The 20,524-nt window shown below is 55.7% G+C and overlaps 2 protein-coding genes across 3 annotated transcripts; one reads left to right on the forward strand and one right to left on the reverse strand.

Moving 5' to 3' along the window:
- Positions 1 to 59: 59 nt before the first annotated feature.
- Positions 60 to 15,519, reverse strand: LOC102918996 (galactoside 2-alpha-L-fucosyltransferase Sec1). Of its 2 annotated transcripts, XM_042276498.2 has the most exons (5): positions 15,413 to 15,519; positions 14,038 to 14,112; positions 10,524 to 10,630; positions 6,814 to 6,925; positions 60 to 2,049 (listed from the first exon to the last, which is right to left on the reverse strand). In XM_042276498.2, exons 2-5 carry the CDS (start codon positions 14,081 to 14,083, stop codon positions 1,025 to 1,027), a joined length of 1,290 nt encoding a protein of 429 aa, XP_042132432.1. In that variant the 5' UTR covers positions 14,084 to 14,112; positions 15,413 to 15,519; the 3' UTR covers positions 60 to 1,024. The 2 variants fall into 2 exon arrangements, with proteins under 2 accessions (XP_042132432.1, XP_042132435.1); XM_042276501.2 differs by lacking the exons at positions 6,814 to 6,925; positions 15,413 to 15,519 and having other exon boundaries at positions 14,038 to 14,056.
- Ntn5 (netrin 5) lies at positions 6,823 to 16,200 on the forward strand. Its single transcript, XM_076542477.1, is given in 8 exon segments — positions 6,823 to 7,280; positions 8,799 to 9,443; positions 12,534 to 12,722; positions 12,903 to 13,052; positions 13,371 to 13,424; positions 13,807 to 13,887; positions 15,439 to 15,678; positions 15,681 to 16,200. Coding segments are annotated over 8 exon segments (1,605 nt in total). The 5' UTR covers positions 6,823 to 7,180; the 3' UTR covers positions 15,827 to 16,200.
- Positions 16,201 to 20,524: the final 4,324 nt, after the last annotated feature.

The following is a 20,524-nucleotide window of genomic DNA, read 5'->3' on the forward strand; positions in this document are numbered from 1 at the left end:
GTGTGTCTCTGGATTCTCTATGGCTAATTCCGGTCCACTAGTTGCTGACTCTGCCCCTGAACCAAAGTTGATTTTATTTAATTAACGCAAATGCAAACATAAACTTGGGGTTCACAGTGTGATGGAATACCCCGCCACAGCTGTCCACCACCCGGGCACTTTTATCAGACCTGCCCTCCAACTTCCCTTCCCTTCTCTGAAAAGGCCACTACCCCAAAGGCCAAGTTCCCAGCTGCTAGAAATGTCATGTCCCCGTAACACCAGGGCAGGAGCCACACCGTCACCAAACACCCCCCAGGACAGTGGCTGATCCAGGAAGGGAAGCACAAAGTTGGCGCTGCTGGCTAGTTTCACGTCAATTTGACAAAAGCTGAGTCTTTCTGGAAGACTGACTATCAGTTGAGAAAATGTCCTCACCAGACTGTCCTGTGCATTTTCTCAACTGATGGATGTAGGCAGGCCCAGCTCGCCCTGGGCGGTGCCTGAGCACCTGGGTCATATAAGGTGCCACCCTGAGTCCTGGGTCATACAAGGCAGCAGGCTCAGCAAGCCACGAGGAGCAAGCTGGTAAGTGGCATGCCTCCGTGGCCTCTGCATCAGCTCCTGCCTCCAGGGCCTGCCCTTTGCGTTCCTGTTCTGACTCCCTCGGTGATGGCCTGTGATGTGCAACTGTAAGCTGAGATGAGCACTTTCCTCTCCAGGCTGTTTCCTGTCAGTGTTTAATCACAGCCACAGAAACCCTAGCTAAGGCGCTGCCCTCCACGGGAAAGCATTCCTGACGCACACATTGGGCCTGTGGTGGCCAGCTCTCTCTGGCTATAGAGGAACTCAAGTCACCTGTGCTGCTGAGGTAAGCAGAGGCCGTGCTCACATTTTCAGGGTGCACAGGAAGACAGTGAGGTCATATCACTGACCCAAGATCACTCAGCTGTGAAAAATGTGAGACTGGATTGGAACCGGATCCCATGTATGTATGCAGCAGCAAGGCTCCAATGCCTCTTGGGGGGCCCAGGTTGAGGTGTGGCTAGAGGTTACTCCGTTGGGCTTGTCCCAAGTCAGCAGCGATGCCTACCCAATTGGGCAGGTAGGCTGCTTGTGGCTTGAAAACCCTGTGGAAAGGGGAGTTGGGCTGGGTAAAGTTAGCCAGGTAAACAGTGTCCCCACCTGTGAGGTAGGCAGCCCAGACCCCAAAGGTACCCACTGTGATGATGGTGTGGTTGCACTGGGTGAGCAGTGCGAGGTCCCTGGCAGGCGATCCTCGAAGGCCATTGCCAGCAAACGCCACATCCCCTTGAGAGATACTGATGCTCTTCCGGCACCAGGCCATGTCATCACTGGTGACCACGAAGACTGGAGATGGATAACGGGCCCGGAACCTGTCCAGGGCCTGCTTCAAGTAACCCCGGTCAGCCACCACGCCCTTCCACACATTGGGCATGACATGCACATAGTCCCCCCGGCGCACATGGACACCCACAAACGTACTCGGCTGGCTCCCATTCACCCGCAGGCCACGCAGGAAAGCCTGGGCCTCCTCGCGCACATGGTCGTGCAGGGTGAACTCCTGCAGGATCTCGGGGCGCAGGTGGTGGTAGAAGGTCCAGGAGCACGGGTAGCCAGTGAGGCGCACATAGCGTCCCGGGATGTGGCGGTACCGCTCCTCCATCCAGTCGTTGAGGTGGTAGTTCTGCCACGGGATCCTCCGGTCCGTGTCGCCGTGCAGCACCGGAAGGCTGATCCTGAAGATGGGTGCCAGGGCGCTGTGCATGGCCGCGGGGATGAATGCGGGCCTTCCGTTCATCCTGGCCAGGGCGAACAGCGTGGCGTACTCGCCCATCTGGTTCCCCAGGCGGCCTTTGACATTGATGGTGAACATGCCCTCCTGGGGCAGGTTTCTCGGGGCCAAGACCACAAGGGCTGAAGAGGCCCAGGGGGCAGGCACCAGAGCCAGGCGCCGGAGGCTGTGGAAGACGGTGGATAACACAAAGATCACCAAGAGGAAGTAGAAGGTGGAGAGGCCTGGACGAGTGGTCTGGAGTCCTTGGAGAGCTGTAAGAGAAGACAGGGGTCAGGAGGGATGGTCAGGGGCCAGTCTGAGCACAGCCATTCAGGGAGTGTTTCTGTGTGGCTCTGGGGACAGCCCCACCCTTTATTAGCAGTGTGAGGGGGTTAGGGTACCTCTCTGAATCTTTCTCTCACCTGACTTGGTGTGCCCACTGAAAACAGCTGGTTAACCACATCTTACTGATTCCAGCCATTTCTATGCTCCTAACCTCAGGGGCTGCATGAAAATTAAATGTGAATACAGTAGCTTTTCCTGATTCATAGTTTGACCTTCTAGAGTTCCAATTACTTAACAGGGTCAAGTGTGGTTTGGAAGTATTAAATGGAACATTCCAGGAACAAATAATCTATACATTTTAAGTTTTAAGCTGATAATGAAATCTTTTAACACCCCACCCTAGCCCACCCCCACCTCTGGTGAGTCATCCTTGGTCCTGTGTATCAAGCTGTAGGTTTCGCACGCTCTGGTCACTTAGCTGTTATCCGGCCCATCGTCAGAACTATAGTGCTCAGGCCAGCGAGATGACTCAGCCGGTAGATCCTTCCAGGCAGGCCTCCCGAGTTCAATGCTTAGATGCCCTTGAGTGGCATCTCCTGAAAGTTTTCCTCTGAAGAGAACTGGAGTGCGACGTTCAAGTTATCCTTACCCCATGACATGATGGCCCCAAAGGGCAGGGACAGTGACCATGGAGATAGGATGTGCCAGAGAGGCACCAGAAGAGGCCCCTTTAAGTAGGAAAACTAAAGTACCACAGGGTCTGCTGAGCTCTGGGAGATCACATCCACCATGCAGCTTTCATCCCAGCACTGTCACGTTACTCTGCCGAGCTGCGTCTTACTGAGCCTGATTCATAAGCTCCACGGGAATTTATGGAAACAGAAGTGGGGGTGTGCATTGTCTAAGTGCATATGTCCATTCAGATGGCCACTGGGGTCCTGGACCGTAACCACACCACTGCAGCTGATTTTCTAATGTCCTCCCATCGTGCCCAGCCCACAAGGAGTGAGTGCGTCTCACGTGCCAGCAGCTAGTGGGTTAGGAGAGCATGGGGAAGGAAAGAGAACTCTGCAGAGTGTAGTAGAGAGACCAGGCACAGGGCTGTGGGTGGCTAGGTCAATAGGTCACGTTTGCTGTATGCGGCTTGGCTTCCTGTGGTTCAGTTTAACCTCTTCTGCAAGAAGTGACCGGCCACAGGACCCACGTTTCTCACTGTCTCGCAGATTCAAGCTGCCTAGCATTTCTGCCTCCATGAACCCATGTAGCCCTGCACCTGCCAGAACCAGTCAAATGTGACAAATGAAGCAAACCTCTGCTTCTGGACCAGGGCTCGGGATGGGCAGTGCCCACTGCCTGCTTCTGAGACACTCTACTAGTTAGGCTGTAACACTGTGGCCTTCACAGGCAGGTCTGTGATGAGCCTATCTCTAGTAACCATTTCACTGAAAAACAATTTGCATACCTCAGAATCCACCTGCGTCCGTGTTCAATGTGGCTTAGTGTGCTGACAGCTGGCTAAACACCTGCTTCCCCTCAAGCCTGCACACCAGCGCTGGCTCCTCCCACCCTGCCACCTTCCTCGACTGGGCCCCGGGGTCAGTCTGTGGACACACTCAGCGCTGGGCCCCGTGGTCAGTCTGTGGACACACTCAGCGCTGGGCCCCGTGGTCAGTCTGTGGACACACTCAGCGCTGGGCCCCGTGGTCAGTCTGTGGACACACTCAGCGCTGGGCCCCGTGGTCAGTCTGTGGACACACTCAGCGCTGGGCCCCGTGGTCAGTCTGTGGACACACTCAGCGCTGGGCCCTGTGGTCAGTCTGTGGACACACTCAGCGCTGGGCCCCGTGGTCAGTCTGTGGACACACTCAGAGCTGGGCCCCGTGGTCAGTCTGTGGACACACTCAGCGCTGGGCCCCGTGGTCAGTCTGTGGACACACTCAGCGCTGGGCCCCGTGGTCAGTCTGTGGACACACTCAGCGCTGGGCCCCGTGGTCAGTCTGTGGACACACTCAGCGCTGGGCCCCGGGGTCAGTCTGTGGACACACTCAGCGCTGGGCCTGCCACTCCCACCATGCCGCGGCTGTGTCTGCTCCCCGCTGTGGGAAGGCCACGTCAGCCTGCCGCCACACTAGCAGGCGTGGGCTGTTTCCTGCTTGTCGTGGACAATGCTGGCATGACTCGCAAGTGTCCACACAGATACGTTTTTGTTCCCCTGGGCACCTGTGTGGGGCAGCACTGCTGGGTCAGATGGGGCCCTGTGGTCCCTGATTTCAGGAAGCAGCAGCGATGGTTAAGGGTCCCATTCCCCATCTGCTGTCCTTTGCTATTGGCTGACTGTGGGGGGGGGGGCAGTGCAGTGGGCCTCTCCAAGGAGACCGTGTGCTGTAACCTGCGGGTTCTGCCTTGGCACCACCGGGCTCATCTGGACTCGTCTCTGCTGGGTTTTGGTGGTGGTGGTGTTTGTTAGCTGGACAAGTAGAGTTATCTGGGACACCTCCTGGATTGAGAAAACGCTTCCATCAGAAGGTCTGTAGGCAGTTTATGGGGCATTTTATTGATTAATGATTATGGGAGGCCCCTAGCCCACTGTGGGTGGGGCCACCCCCTAGCTGGTGGTCCTGGTTTGTAGAAGAAAGCAGGCAGGGCAAACTACAGAGAGCAAGCCGGCAGGCAGCACTCCTCCATGGTCTCTGCTTCAGTTACTGCCTCCAAGTTCCTGTTCGGACTCCCATTCAGGATGGACTATACACTTCAAGCTGAGATAATCCCTCTCCTCCCCAAGTTTGGTCATGGTGTCTATCACAGCAGCAGAAAACAAACTAAGACACCGCCCTAAGGACAGACGGACCACCTCTTGCTTTCTCAGGCTCCAGCTTTCGCAGGGCCCCTGAAAGTCTTCAGATGTCCCCTCCAGCACACAGTGGCCTGCTTTCCCTGTGTGTTCTGTGTGCGAGCCTCAGGCTGGGCGGCTGCCCCCGCCCCTTTACTCCTGTATCCCAGGGCCTCTTGCTTTGTTATCAACCTGACCATTTCTGGAAGTCTGACCATTCTTGAGTTTAACTTGGGTCCCTGGCAAGGTCAGCCAGCTGGACCACAGACACCGCACACCGTAAGCACAGGTGCGCTGGACACACTCCTCTCTGCTTTACTTCACAAAGTGAATTCGCTCCACTTGAGGACCCTCACACACACAGTTTTTAAAATCCCAATCATTTTCTCTCCTGTCTCCTGGCTGTCTGCCCAACTCAAAGCGCAGCTCCCCGGCCAGCCAGAGCCCCTGGGCAGGGCAGGCACAGAGCAGAGAACCTGGGCCAGGGAGAAGGGAAAGGGCTCCAGGAAGGGCGCGGCCCTGGGAGCACTTCCGGTAAGTGTGGGCTGCTTTGGGAAGTGCTCTGCTGCTGCCCTCTTGAGGGGAGGCCTGGCCTTCACCCTGCTATCTCAAGAGTGCCCTCTTGAGGCTGTTCTGCCTCAAGACTAGAAACCCCCCAGAGCAGGATTGGAGGCTGTGCACCCCGGCTTCTTTCCTAAGGCTGGGGACAGAGACCCTCCACCAGAGTCACTGTGGTGGGCAAGAAGGCCTGAGCTCTCCTGCAGCCAGGCCCCGTGAGGGTTAAGGTCCCCATACTTGGGGAGCCCCCGGATCACCTCTGGATCCCTGGTGGGCGTGGCACCTCCTCTTGTGCTTTTAACTGCTGCTTGCCTCACTCATCCCACAGTGGACGTCATCTGGATGACAACCGCCTAGCAGCCCAGGCTACCCAGAACAAAGCGAGGAAGAAAGGTTCCTCTGGGGACAACGTGAGGACTCACCATGCTAGTGAGGGAGGACCCTACAGCACACCCAAACTTCCCTTCAGTGTCCTGACAGGCAGGGCAAGGCTCTCTTCTCCTGGCCATCCCTCCAAAGCCACAGCTCCTTCCCTGCTCAGCAAAGCACACCCAACTGTCTACAGGGCAGAGCAGCTTCCTGTCTGTCCGTCTCGACGGTGGCCTGACAGGGTCAGGGCTGGGGCAGACCTGGGGGGACGTGGTGGATCCACCAGTGCCACGTGTCAGCCCGCGGCTCCCACAGTTCTTGCTGGGAACGCGGTTCTCTGATACGGGGTCTGCCGGCCCAGCCTTCTCTTAGAGCTCACACCTCCAGCTTTCTGGGTCTTGTAGGTAGCTCTCATCTGTCCCTGTCCTTGCTCCTCCAAGACCCCAGCCTCAGGGGTCACCTGGAACTGAATAGGGGCATCTCTCCCTCCCAGGGCAACAGGTCCCCGAGTCTTGTCCTGGGCCAGTTCTACACAACGGCAAAACTGTAGCTGCGACTGGGATGGGTGCTGTAGGGCAAACTACACATTTGCCTTGCTCAGAGGGAAGCCCCAGCACGCAGACAGACGCGGCGGCTGTGTGAGCGTGTCAGGCTGGAAGCCCTGGGGTCTCACACACCAGGTGCTGGACTGCCTTCCCCCTTCGCTGTCCTCTTTTCCTCCCCAAGTTCAACCCAGCTGGATACATTTTCACTGCCTCCTTGCAGACAGCACTGGCCTCGGGCTCCCCTGCAGCGGTCTAACCTTAACCCCGAGTTAACCCACTGTGGGAGGAGGCTGCAGGGCTGGGACTGGCTGGGGTCAGCCAGAAGCGGGGGCTGGCAAGCTAAACTCCCGAGGTAAGCCGAGGTAAGCGGAGCTAGGGCAAGGGGCAACAGGCCAGGACCCCAACCTCTGGGCCCCCCTCTCCCCCCTCCCCGGCAGCTGCACTCCTACCTGCCCGGGTCCCTCTAAGCCAGCTTGTGCGGGGCCACCAGGCGGCAAGCCTGCTGGGGGCGACAATGCTCCTGTCCCACGCAGTCTCGGGTGGCGTGGCTGGCAGGGCTCCCTGTGGGGAAAGCGTGGCTGCTGTTGGCCAGGGTTTGGGGCGGGCAGTGGTGTTGGATTCTGCGGGCTTTGCTTTGAGCTCCCGCCCAGAACCCCCACTAGCCTGGCCTGACAACAGCCACTCTCAGATTCCTCCTGGGAGCCCACCACGGCGCGGCTCCCACAGAAGAGTGTGGCCGGCCCACTACACGACGCTCTTCTCTTCTCCAGGCAGGTTTGACCAATGGCTGGGTCCTAACGGACAGGCAGGAGATGCATGCCAAAGTGGGGAAGGCAGGCGGGGTCTCCTATGGATCCCATCGGCCCAGCAAGGCTGACTGTGGCCCACGGAGTCCGGCTGGGCCTGCCGCTGAGAGGTAGGAAGGCTGTAGGCCTGGACAGGCTGGGGCTAGATTTTGCCTCCCCCCAGCCCCCAAGAACATAAGAGAACTCATAGCCTGTACTTCATGGTGTTGGGAACCAGGAGGTGGGACCCTGAAATTATCCAGCAAGAAACGTGCTTACACGAGGGGATGGGACTTAGGGAAGCTGGCCAATGCAGCGTTACGGGGACATAATGGCTCCAGATTCCTGGGGGCAGGGAGCAGGCCTATGGTCTGGGCAGGGGAGGCATCCAGTATGGGAACTGGCAGTGGAGCACAGGGATGCGTGGCTCTCAGCCTAGGTGCAGATTCAGAGGTAACGGTTCATGCAGGGGGCTCAGGAAAGCCCCAAGGTGCCAGCCCTAAGTGGGGGAAGTTGAGGGCCTTGGTCCGCTGGCTTCTAACATTCTCTGAACTCTGGATTTCCGGTTTCTAAGTACCCTGGCATCTGGCACACACCCTTATGCCACCTCCTGCTTTTTGTCTTTCCTCCCATATTTAAACCCAAACATCAGCTCCCCATCTGCTTCCAGGGCCTGAGCACTGTGGGGAAGGCGGGGATTTGGATCCATGTCTGAGATTTGGGGTAGCAGGTGGGGCCCCTGCCCAGAAAGTCCCAGAAATGGAACTGCAGGGTCCTAACACCTTGAGTCCTCCAGGAAGGCCAGGCTTCTGCCTTTCCTGTGCCGCAGGGGTTCTGCACTCCAACTCTAAGGTGTGGTTGGTTTCCAGCCCCGTATCCCATCCTTCCCTCCGCTCTGTTCTCTGGCTGTACACCTGCAGGGAAAGGGTTAAGGGTGGAGGGCTGGGGTAGGTAGCCGAGAGGCAGGGCTGTTTAGCAATAATCCCATCTCTGTCTCCGTGCTGTGTGCGCGGGGTGTGGAGAACACAGTTAGAACCCCGTGTGGGAAAGGCTTCCACGCTGGTCTAGGTGGGCTTCTGACTTTCCACTGGGCACTGTGGCCGGCTCTCCCTTCTCTTAGGCTCCTGACTGTCTTCACTTTCCCGAGTGTCTCTGCGCCCCCCTGCTCTTCCCTCCCAGCACCATGCCCTCCAACCATCCCTTCCGGTGTCCCATCCTCTGCTGTCTGTCCCTCTGGCTCCCCAAGGTCTGCACCCCCCACCCCCACCCCACCCCTGCCGCCTGTGTCTTTCTTCTCCGGCCATGCCCCATCTCTTCCCTGACCCATCCTTCTAGGTGTTCCCATCTGTTGGCTCTGCTTGTTCCTCATCTACCCCTCACCCTCTCCCCAGGGCCTCTACCCCCTCGACACTGATGGATAACTTTGGGGTGTTAAGCTCTGGATTAGTTCAGGCAAAATTCTCGATTTTGCTTGCGTTCTTTTCCCCCTGGGTTACGTAAACAGTAATTCTCCCCAGATGGAACTATTTTCCTCACTTCAAGGCAGCTGGGGAGGGGGCTCAGGCAGGGCTGGGAGGAATGCAGGGTCCCCAGAGATCCTCAGCAGGGTGGAGGCTGACTGAGGCCCCATCTGCCACCTCTGTCTACAGGTGCCAGCTCTCCTGTGGCCATGCCCACTGCCTTCATCCTCTTGCTTCTTCTTGGCCAGGCCACCTCGGATCCATGCTATGATCCAGAAGGGCGCCCTCGCTTCTGCCTCCCGCCAGTGACCCAGCTGGTGGGCAGGGCCGCGGGCCCCTGCCGGCAGACTTGTACTCTTCCTGTAGCCAGCCCTGGCCCTTCCTGCAATGGAAGTCTGACACTGGACCTGGATGGTCCCTTCCTCTTGACGTCTGTTACTCTGCGGTTCTGCACCCCAGGGCCTCCAGCCCTGGTTCTTTCTGCTGCCTGGGCCGTTGGAGGTCCCTGGAGGCCACTATGGCGTAGGCCTGCCTGGCCTGGAGCTCTGGGGGGGCCCGAGAAGGTAACCTTTCGCTCCCCTCCAGGCCCCAAGGCCAGGATGGTGGCTAGCCACCTCCGTGTGGAGTTTGGGGGCCAGGCAGGGCTGGTGACCACGGGGGTAAGGGGCCGCTGCCAGTGCCACGGCCACGCGGCCCGCTGTGCTGCCCAGGCCCGGCCCCCACGCTGCCGCTGCCGCCACCACACTACTGGCCCAGGCTGTGAGAGCTGCCGCCCATCCCATCGAGACTGGCCCTGGCGGCCTGCCACACCCCAGCACCCTCACGAGTGCTTGCGTAAGTCATGGGTATTGTCCCCAACCCTTGCCACTACTTGGCCCCCAGAACAACATGCAATTCGTCCCTTGTCCCAAAACATGCAGAGTGTTCTCTTCCCCCTCAGAACTGCTTTCCTTTGCTTGTCCTCACACTGTGCTATGGCCTGGTTCCCTTTCCTTATTTGCCAAGCATCATGTCAGACAGACAGACACATAGATAGACACATAGACAGACAGACAGACAGACAGACAGACACACACACAGAACCCTCTGTCAGGGACTCCACTCACTAGATGTAGCCACATGACACCAGGGCAGTCCTGAGCAGAACATATCCCAGGGCAGGGTGTGGCACTGGGTTTGGGCAAGGGTACAAGCAGCACATTTCCTGACTCCTGGAGACATGGCACAGGGATATATAATCATAAAACATTCTGATGGACAACCAGCTGCCAGCCCATTGTCTGGATGGAGAAACTGTGGCCACAGTTCACTTACACAAAGTCACACAGGTACAGGGTATGACTATGGGTCCCAGAGTGCTGCCGTACTAGGTGCCCCAGACACAGCCAGGAGCAGCTTCAGCAGATGGCTTTGCCCGATTTCAGCTCCTCTGCCCACAGCTGTGTGACCTCGGGCAAGGGATCTAACCTCTCTGTGCCTGTTTTCTTCTCCCATCAAGTGGGGACAGCGACAGCACTGTCCCTAAGGCTGCAGAGAAGCCAGTGGGCCAGAGTGCACAAAGCCCCGTCCCTCACCTGTGAGCACCTGCTATGACGCCTATGACATCACTCCCAGGCAGAAAGGAGACCTGGCAGGAACAGAGCTCAGGTGACTTGAGGGAGCTGTGGTCCCAGATGCTGTCATCTCTAGACTCCCCTCTGACACCCCCTCCTGCAGCCACACTGTCAGCTGTCTCCACTTCCACTGTGACCGACCTTCAGCCTAGGGTAATTAACGCACCGACAGACAGACAGACAGACAGACAGACAGACAGACAGACGCACACACACACTCACACATTCCTCAGCCTTTCAGGGAGGCCAGCTCCCAGCCTTCTGCCCTCTACCACCCCAGGGACCAGCAGGGGAGACTCACATGTCCTGAGGCTGGGGCAGGCTCCATCTTGGGCTTGGACAGGGCCTGGGTGTATCCCTGAGTATGATCACAGCTATCCAAATTAAGAGAGGTGCAGCCCTGGGGACCTGGATGACAGGAGGTGACACATCTCTGTGGCTTTACAGATAAGGTAGCTTGACTGTGCCCTACCTGTCAGGTTGTTTCAGAAGGGGAAGTGCGGCAACGCCATCGCTCTGGGTCAGACAGGGGCTGAAGTCTGCCTCTGACAGAGGGGCTGGAGCAGCACTGTCCCATAGGGCCTTCTGAAGGCTCGGGGACGGCAGAGAGCCTCACTGGACAGGCAGCAACCGAGGCTCAGGAAAGGAGTGCCGTTTTTCCCAAGAACACACGGCTGCCTCCACCCGCCCACACCACTGCTGCTCTGCCCGGGGATCTGCCAGCCCAGGTTCTCAGCCTCTAAGTCCAGGTCTTCTCATAGAGTCACCAGGCACTCTGATTCACATCTCTCTGGAATTCCTGCCACACATACAGAGCCCTGGGCCTGGTGATGCTGAACTAGCCTTTGGTTTAGGTGGATGGGTTTTTGTTGTTTGCTTTAGTTTTTCTAAGACTTGTTTATTATGTATCCAGTGTTGTCTGCATGTATGCCTGCAGGCCAAAAGAGGGCACCAGATCCCTTAACCCTAGCACTCCGGAGGCAGAGACAGGAAGATTTCTGTGAGTTTGAGGCCAGCCTGGTCTACAGACTGAGTTCCAGCACATCCAGGGCTACCCAGAGAAACCCTGTCTGGAAAAACTAAAAAGAATGGGCCAGGCACGGTGGGATTCTAGGATATATCTGTGCTCAGGAGACGGAAGCACTAAGATAAGTTCTGGGCCAGCCTGACCTTCATGGGGCCCTGTTTCTTCTGCAACCAACCAAAGAAATATATGAAAAGTTTCCTAGTGTGTCTGCTCAGCAGTGGGGTATGGAAGGCATGGAGGTCCTTGTACTCACAGATTAACACCAGGGGAACCAGACTGTTAAACACACTGCTGTCCCTTCAAAGGGAGGGATGTAGAACTTGTTTTCCACCCAGAAGGCTGGGAGCAGTCTGGTTAATATCCTGGTGACCTCGGCACTATCTGTGTAGCTGAGACTACACCAGACCCTCCCCCCCACACACACTTATCTTGTTTTTCTTCATCTATAGAACAGCTTGTTAATCTATAGAACATCTTTATGGAAGACGTCACTTGTACTTCACAAAGAGTTTCAATGCAGCCATGTCTTAAGCTTTGTTTGCACACAGGATGGAGTTAATTATCACCAGGAAACTTCACCAAATTGTGCTGTGCTTAAATATGCCTAAAATAAACTACTTAGGGTCAGACTCTCAAAGTTTGAGCCAACACCAGCTGCTGAGTCATGTTGAACTGAACTACCTTCTTGCCTCCTGTGGGTCCTTACTCTGCTGGCTGTGGTGGTCGTAGAGACCCGTTTGACAGTTACTGCCTTCAAGAATCTGAAAAGTGCTCCCAGGAAAGCACACACATTCACCACGTCTGTGGGCTCTGTGGAAACCTGAGAGTACACACTCAGATTCTGTCTCTGGCTCCTTCCTGGCCGTGCCGCGTCGGGCAGGTGACGTCATCTGTGTCTCATTTCCCAACCTATAAAACGGGATGGCGCTGTCCTGGACGACCCACACTCAGCGCATACTCTGTGCTGGGTTCTGAGTTAAACATGCTTGTCTCAATCTCCTTGGATGTAAACACAGCCAGTGGGACGGAGCTACAGGATAGAACAGCTTCAGGCAGGGGCAGGGGTCCCCCAGCCCAGCCCGTTCCTTCAGCAATGTGACCTCTCGGGAGGGTCACAGCTCAGCCTGAGAATTAAGGTATCCTGGGACTGAGCCAAAGGCAGTCCCTAAAACCACAGACCTACGTTCTTTCCTCAGGAAGGATGGTAGGGAAAAGGCTGGGGATGGGAGACAGACCTGGCCCTAATGTGTCTGTGTGACGGTTCTGACATCATCTTGTCCCTAGCCTGCTCCTGCAACCAGCATGCCCGACGCTGCCGATTCAACTCCGAGCTATTCAGGTTGTCAGGTGGCCGTAGTGGGGGTGTGTGTGAGCGGTGCCGCCACCACACAGCGGGGCGGCATTGTCACTACTGCCAGCCAGGGTTCTGGAGGGACCCAAGCCAGCCCATCACTAGTCACAAGGCATGCAGGGGTGAGTGTGGCCTGAAGCCAGGCCAAAGGGGAAGGACACAGAGCCAGGGTTCTCTATTGGCAGGTACAGAGGTGGGTTTGAGGGAGGAGGCCAGGGTCTAGACTCGCAGGCTTGGGGAGGGTTCACAGGTTTTGCTGGGAGCCTCTCGGTCCCAAACATCTCATTCCTTTCGTCATGAAGCCTGCCGCTGCCATCCAATTGGAGCAACAGGAGGGATGTGCAACCAGACCAGTGGCCAGTGCTCTTGCAAGTTAGGGGTCACAGGCCTGACATGCAATCACTGTGGCCCTGGATACCAGCAGAGCCGCTCACCCAGGATGCCCTGCCAACGTAAGTCCCACGGCACGTGATGCCGTAAATCCTGGACCCGGGTGGAAGATGACGGTCCAGGTTTGAGTGGGAAACAGTAGTGTGGCTTTGGCTTTTGGGTGGTAGTGGATGAACTCTGATTCTCCAGAGAATATGGGTCTGAAACTACACCACAGACTCTTCAATCTTGGGAAGAAGGCGGCTAAGGTTTTAGACTCGTTCTTGAGGAAGGGGCGGGTCTTGGGGAGGGTAAAGGATGGCTGTACCCTTGGGAGTTGGCATACCTGGATTCCTCGTGGTGATTCCTAGAGTTTAAATTGAACTTCTCTGGTCTGACAGGAATTCCAGAGGCAACAACTGCCCTTGCTACTACCCCTATTGCGTCCCGATCTGGTAAGAGGCTGGCACAGACACTCCAGGCAGCAAGGGGAGTCTGGGACAGGCTGACTGGGTCCAGAAGGCACCCAGCCCTCCTTTTTAGTTATTGTTTGTTTACTTGTTTGTTTTGTTTTAGTTTTGCTTTGTTTTTTTGAGCTAGGGTTTATCTGGGTAGCCCTGGTGGAACAGGGTCTGTAGACCAGGTTAATCTCGAACTCATAGATTGGCCTGCCTTTGCCTCTTGAGTGCTGAGATTAAAGGCGTGCGCCACCATGCCTGGCTTCCAGCTCTTCTTGAGAGGCAGGGGCAGGCAGTGCAGCTGTCTGTGGACATGGGGTGGGGAGATGGGCTGTGATCCAGGCTGTGGAACCCACTGCAGAGCGCCTGACCTCTCCAGACCCGCAGTGTCAGAACTATTGCAGTGTCTGGGACACCAGCGTGCACATGAACCTTCAGAGGTACTGCCAGCAGGACTACGGTGAGTGACGGAGACAAAGGGTCCGCCTTCTTCCTGCCCTTCCGTTTCCTTATTTTAAATGGGAAAGGATATCGACCCTAAAGGACTCTTCCTTGCCAGGATGTGTGAGAACAGGAGACCATGGTGGGGGACGGTGGGAGGAACCCCTACCTTCTTGTGTCTCCTTGTCCCCCACAGTCTTCACTTGCAGTTTCATCCTGTCCTTCAGCCTGACATTTCGGAGTGCTGGAAGGAGAAGAGGGATCTAGAGGAACAGAAGGGCCCTGCTTCTATCCTGTCTTTCTTCCAGTCTCCCTCCCCATCAGTACAGGCCAGTCCGCAATCCGAGGCCCACGAGCTCAGCTCTCAGATGTTCGGGAGTCAGGCCCAGCTAAGAGACACAACCCAATCCCAGCTACTTCCTTCCATACAGGACCATGGGCCCCTTTGCCCTCAAGATCATCAAACGACTTCAGGGTCACACGTCTTTGAAGTGCAGCTTCTTCCACCCTCTTCTCAGGGATACTGACCCCACAGATCTGGCCTGTTAGCCGGAGTCCAGCCCCCAGGCCGGCCCGACCCTTCCTTACCACAGCACTGACTCATGCTAGCATTGACCTTAACCAACTCTCGGGCCTTAGCGCTCAATCCATCCTTTGGACCCCCGATTTACCCCAGGGCCTTTCCGGCAAGACCCATCTCTCCTGAGGCCTCCAATCCTGGGGACCTTCTCACTGTTACACCAACACTCTGACATAGCTAAGCATGGTGGTCCAGGCTCAAAACCTCCAGTTCCCAGGAGGCTGAGGCAGAAAGATTGCTGTGAGTTCTGGATTAGTTTACGTTGCAGAATAAGTCCTAGGCCAGTCTCAACATCTTAGTGAGGCCTTGTTTCCAGAACAGTAGCCACCCTGGAATCCCGAGGCTACTGTTAATAGTACCAGGATCCCAAAAGTTCTAGCCAGTTTTATTGGAAGCCCTCAGGAAACTCCCTGCCTGACCTCTGGGGAACAGGTGAGCATCATCCTGAACCTCCACCTCCCTCGCCTTTCTCAACCACAGCCCTGAAACTCTACGTCACACGCTCCTCCTAATTACAATTCAGGGCACCCCCTGCAACTCGTGTGGCCCTGGAGTTCCCCTCCCCCATGTCACATACCATTGCGGGCCACCATCCTAGACCATCTCATACGCCCTCCCCAACTTTGATCCAGGCCTCTAATTCATATATCCAGACCAGTGGTTCTCAACCTTCCTAATGCAGCGACCCCTAAACACAGATCCCCATGTTGTGGTGACCCCCAGCCATACCATTATTTTCGTTGCTACTTCCTAAATATAACGTTGCTACTGTTATGAATCATAATATAAAGATCTGTGCTTTCTGACGGTCTTAGGCGACCCCTGTGAAAGGGACGTGCGACCCCAAGACAGGGGTCGAGACTCCCCAGTTTGAGAACGGCTAACCTAGACCCTGCCTGCCTCTTTCCACTGCATAGGGTCTTCTCCATCAGGCCTGTCCTGGCTCCTCAGGGACATCTCCTACTTGTCTGACTTGGTGTCTTCCCGCAGTTCTGCACGCACAGGTTAAGGATTCCGAACAGCTTGCAGCGTCGTCGGCGTCGTCGCCGCCGTCGTCGGTGGCTCCTGAGTGGCGGCGGCTGCCCGTGCACGTGCTGGCCGTGTACAAGCAGCGCCCGTGGCCCGTGCGCCGCGGCGGCCAGGAGGCCTGGGTGCCGGGCGCCGACCTGGCCTGCGGCTGCCTGCGCCTGCGCCCCGGCGCCGACTACCTCCTGCTGGGCAGTGCCGCGGCCCACACCCAGCCCGCCTGGACCGCCGCGGCCTCGCGCTGCCCTGGAGGCCGCACTGGGCCCTGCCGCTGCGGCGGCTACAACGGAAGGAGCGTGGCGGCGCCTGCCGCGGCCTGCTGCCTCCCACCCAGCCCGGGCCCAGCGCCTGAACGGAGCCTGGCCGCCTTGGGCAAGGTGTGAGGCCGCGCAGAGCCTTTGACCTCGACGTGCATGCATGGGTGCGTGCGTGCGTGCGTGTGTGCGTGGTCGCTACGGAGCCAATCAGAAGCTGCAACACACCGGACGCCATTCCGCACGCATGTGCTTCTGCCATGCAGGCATGAGCGACTTTTAGCAAAAGGCAGGAAGCGGCGGGCAGGCCTCTGGGAGGTTTCCCCTTCGGCCTGTGAGCCTAAAGGTTGTTTGTCCCAATAAAGCCTCGTGTCCCGTGGAGTTGTGTCTACAGCCCCCTGATCCATGGTGGGAGAGTCTTCAGGGGGCGAGTGAAGAAGGCCTGAGTACATTTGCCAAGCTGAAGTTCTAAGGGAGGTTTCTGAGCCAAAGGGTGCAATACTCTTAGAGGAAAGGACTCGAGTGGAGTCACTGGGTGCCAGTTACATGTGTCGCTTGATGAACCAGAAGACAATAGGCTAGGTATGGCTGGGAAAGGCAAGACATTTGACAAAGGCGCCAGGGGTCTCACATATCCAGAAACTTTGGCATTTAGATAGTCTTTAGTATTCTTATGGGCCTGGAGATAGTCTCCACGGGGGGAAAAAGGAACTTTGAATATCACATGGTCTTGAAATGTGGTGTGGAGCCATGGTGGTACACGTCTCAGCACTTAGGAGGTGGAGGATCAGGAGCGCAAGCATTATCTAACAAATGCTGTTTGAAGATAAAACCGATTTATCCCCATTAAAGGTTTGGCACAGGCCTGGCCCACAGCAAGCACCGTAGGAGTTAACTGTCACTGAATACCCAGAGGCCTCACTAGCCTCTGGGTTCTCTGACGGGGAGGACCTTGCTGGGATCCCAAGGTAATGGGCGTTGAGGGCAGGGAGAGCGAGCTGAGGGAGTTCACAGGGGTGTGGGAACCTTTGGAGCTGCTGGAGCTCTGGCGGTGCCCACCTCCCACCCAAGAGCCGGGGTGTAGGAGATGAAAGCAGGGAGCAGAGCGAGCCTTCTGTGTTCCCTGTGACGCAAACTTTGTTTCTAGCAGCCGAAGCGAATTGGTGTGAAATCCACATCTGTGCCACTTGCCGACCAGGCCCTTCCCATCCCTCCCTCGAGGCGCCAGCCCTGCCTGTCTGTGCACAGTAATGGTGGTGGCCCAGGTGGCCACCAGACCTCAGAGGAGGCCCCGCCCACCTCACAGCATAGCCAGCTGACTTCATTGTGGTGGTGGTGGTGGTGGTGGGTCTCCTGAAGTCTGTATTTGTTCTAATATGAATTTGCCTAGAATAAAGGGGAGAAAGGGAGCTCCAGATGAAGGGAAACGCTTTTGGAAGATCCAGAAACTGGAACTCAGGCTGTAGCTCAACTCGAGTGCTTACTTAACATGCATGAGCCACTGGGTTTGGTTCCCCTCACCCCACTGTAAACCAGGCATGGTGGTAAATGCCTACCATCCCAGAATTGGAGCGTTACAAAGTAGGAAGATGAGAAATTCATTCTCAGCCACATAATGAATTAGAGGCCAGCCTGGGCTACATGAGACCCTGCCTCAAAAACAACAGCAAAATTCCAAAGGTTAAAGGAGATGCTGAGCCAGGTCTGGTGTATCCCTGTAATCTCAGCACTTGGGAGACTGGGGCAGGATGAGCCGGAGTTGGAATTTGAGGCCAGCCTGGCCTATACAGTGAGACTTTGTCTCAAAAAACTATTTTTCACTGTAAACTATATGGTTTAAGAAAACAGGCATTGGGGGTGGGCTGGGGGGAAGGTGGAGGTGGGTGGTGGGTGTGGGTGGGAGGGGGGAGAACAAGGGAATCCGTGGCTGATATATAAAATTAAATTTAACAAATAAATTTAAAAATGAAAAAAAAAAGAAAAAAGAAAACAGGCATTAAGCCAGGTGGCGGTGGCGCACACCTTTAATCCCAGCGCTCAGGAGGCAGAGGCAGGTGGATCTCTAAGTTCAAGGCCAGCCTGGTCTACAGAGTGAGTTCCAGGACAGCCAGGGCTACACAGAGAAACCCTGCTCGAAAAACCAAAACCAAACAAAAAGGCTGGCATTTGCCTGGTGGTGGTGCACATCATTAATCCCAGCACTCAGGAGGCAGAGGCAGGTGGATTCCTGTGAGTTTGAGGCCAGCCTGGTTTACAGAGCAAGTTCTAGGACAACTGAGGATGTTACACAGTGAAACCTTATATTGAAAAACAAAACAAAACAAACAAACAAAACCAAGCATTTGTTGTCCCACATTCTAGAGTAATTTTTTATTTTGTTGTTTTTTTTTGAGGCAAGGTTTCTCTGTGTAACCCTGACTGTCCTGGAACTCACTCTGTAGACCAGGCTGGCCTCCAACTCAGAGATCCTCCTGCCTCTGCCTTCCTAGTGCAGGGATTAAAGGTGTATGCCAGGCCGGGCGGTGGTGGCGCACGCCTTTAATCCCAGCACTCGGGAGGCAGAGCCAGGCGGATCTCTGTGAGTTCGAGGCCAGCCTGGGCTACCAAGTGAGCTCCAGGAAAGGCGCAAAGCTACACAGAGAAACCCTGTCTCGAAAAACAAAAAAACAAAAACAAAAACAAAAAAAAAAAAAAAAAAAAGGTGTATGCCACACTGCCATATTCCATATTCTAGAGTTTAAAATTGAAAGTCAGGATGTTGGTAGGGCCACACTAAGAAGGTGTTAGAGAGGGCCATCCCTGCCTCTTCCAGACTCTGGGGCTACCTGTGACCTTTGGCTTGTGGCCATGTAATTCTCATCTCTGTCTGTCTTCACAGGCTGCTGTCTCTACTCTTCCTCCCTTGGCTGATGAGGATACTTGTTCTTTGATGGGGGTCCATAATAATAATACTTCTCAGGTGGTGTAGGATTATCATCCCAGCCACATGGAACACTGAGGCAAGAGGATGGAAAGTTCAAGGCCTGTCTGAGCTTCATAGTGAGAAACTGTCTCAAAAGAAAAAGTTACAAAAGGGCTGGAGATGTTCCTCATCTGTAGAATGCTAGTCTAGAATCCCCTAGTTAGGGTTTGGGCAAGGGTAGAGCACCTGCCTAAAGTCCTGTAGTGAGGGGCTAGGGGGTGGCTCAGTGGTAGAGCCCCTGCCTAGAACCCCCCAGTGAGGGGCTGGGGTGTGGCTCAGTGGTAGAGCCCCTGCCTAGAATCCCCCAGTGAGGGGCTGGGGTGTGGCTCAGTGGTAGAGGCCCTGCCTAGAATCCCCCAGTGAGGGGCAGGGTTGTGGCTCAGTGGTAGAGCCCCTGCCTAGAATCCCCCAGTGAGGGTCTGGGGTGTGGCTCAGTGGTGGATCCTCTGCCTAGAATCCCCCAGTGAGGGGCTGGGGTGTGGCTCAGTGGTAGAGCCCCTGCCTAGAATCCCCAGTGAGGGGCTAGGGTGTGGCTCAGTGGTAGAGCCCCTGCCTAGAATCCCCCAGTGAGGGGCTGGGGTGTGGCTCAGTGTTAGAGCCCCTGCCTAGAATCCCCCAGTGAGGGGCTGCGGTGTGGCTCAGTGGTAGAGCCCCTGCCTAGAATCCTCCAGTGAGGGTCTGGGGGGTGTAGCTCAGCTGTAGAGTGCTTGCCCGGCACACATAAAGCCTGGGCTTCAATCCTCAACATGGGGAAAACAAACAAACAAACACCTTAATCACACAAGCTAAGACCCCTTTGTCAAATAAGGCCCACTCCTGGGTGCCAGGGCGTGTCTCAGCAGCACAGTGAACACTAGTCTCCACTGCAGTGGGTGTCACCCCTTCCTGGCTCCTCACTCCACCTGTGGAATAGGGGTGGTGCTGACCCCACCTCATGGGCAGCTTCAGGGCTGAGAGAAGCCTACACAGCTGGGTCTTCCTGCCGGGGTCCCCACTCCAGTATGTTCTCTCTGCTTGCTCCCCGTGCCCTGTTCTACTTTTTTCTTTTGTTTTTTGAGACAAAAACAAAAAAACGGGTGGTGTCCAACATGAACTTTTTTTTTCTTTCCTTTCCTTTTTTTTTAAAAAAAGATTTATTTCTTTATTATGTATATAGTGTTCTGTCTGCATATATGCCTGCACACCAGAATAGGGCACCAGATCTCATTATAGATGGTTGTGAGCCACCATGTGGTTGCTGGGAATTGAACTCAGGACCTCTGGAGAGCAGCCAGGGCTCTTAACCTCCAAGCCATCTCTCCAGCCCCAACATGAGCTTTTTCTTTCTTTCTTTTTTTTTCTTTTCTTTTCTTTTCTTTCTTTCTTTTTCTTTTTTTTTTTTTTTTTTTTTTTTTGGTTTTTCGAGACAGGGTTTCTCTGTGAAGTTTTGCGCCGTTCCTGGAACTCGCTTTGGAGACCAGCCTGGCCTCGAACTCACAGAGATCCGCCTGGCTCTGCCACTCGAGTGCTGGGACTAAAGGCGTGTGCCACCACCGCCCGGCATGAACTTTTTCAACTCAGCACATCCACCTGCCTGCCTCCCTCTGTCCTGGAGGATCTCTTCAAGTCATTTGGTCCTTGACTGGGCCCTCTCCTCTGAGTACCTGTCCTGTGGTTTTGCTCTCTGCAGGAGTGAGTCTATGTAGGGTCCCTGTGTGTGGCTCCAGGTCTGTGTCTGTTTCTCTGTCCTTGCATGCTTGGTGTCTCTATGAGTTTGGATCTCTACCCTCCATTCCTGCCTGAATGGTCCTTCTATTCTGCCCCTTAGTGTCTGCCTCGCTGTATGTCTCTGTAT

Source organism: Peromyscus maniculatus, chromosome 1 (assembly GCF_049852395.1).
Source record: "Peromyscus maniculatus bairdii isolate BWxNUB_F1_BW_parent chromosome 1, HU_Pman_BW_mat_3.1, whole genome shotgun sequence".
Lineage (NCBI taxonomy): Eukaryota > Metazoa > Chordata > Mammalia > Rodentia > Cricetidae > Peromyscus > Peromyscus maniculatus.

What these genes read in the sequence shown, in the direction of transcription:
- LOC102918996 (XM_042276498.2), bottom strand. Translation starts at nt 14,083, where the DNA reads ATGAAACTGCAAGTGAAGACTGTGGGGGACAAGGAGACACAAGAAG. An exon ending in GGACAAGGAGACACAAGAAG is followed by an intron (nt 10,631 to 14,037) that starts GTAGGGGTTCCT and finishes CCTGTCATCCAG; the next exon opens with GTCCCCAGGGCTGCACCTCT. An exon ending in GCTTAGAGGGACCCGGGCAG is followed by an intron (nt 2,050 to 6,813) that starts GTAGGAGTGCAG and finishes CTTCTCTTACAG; the next exon opens with CTCTCCAAGGACTCCAGACC.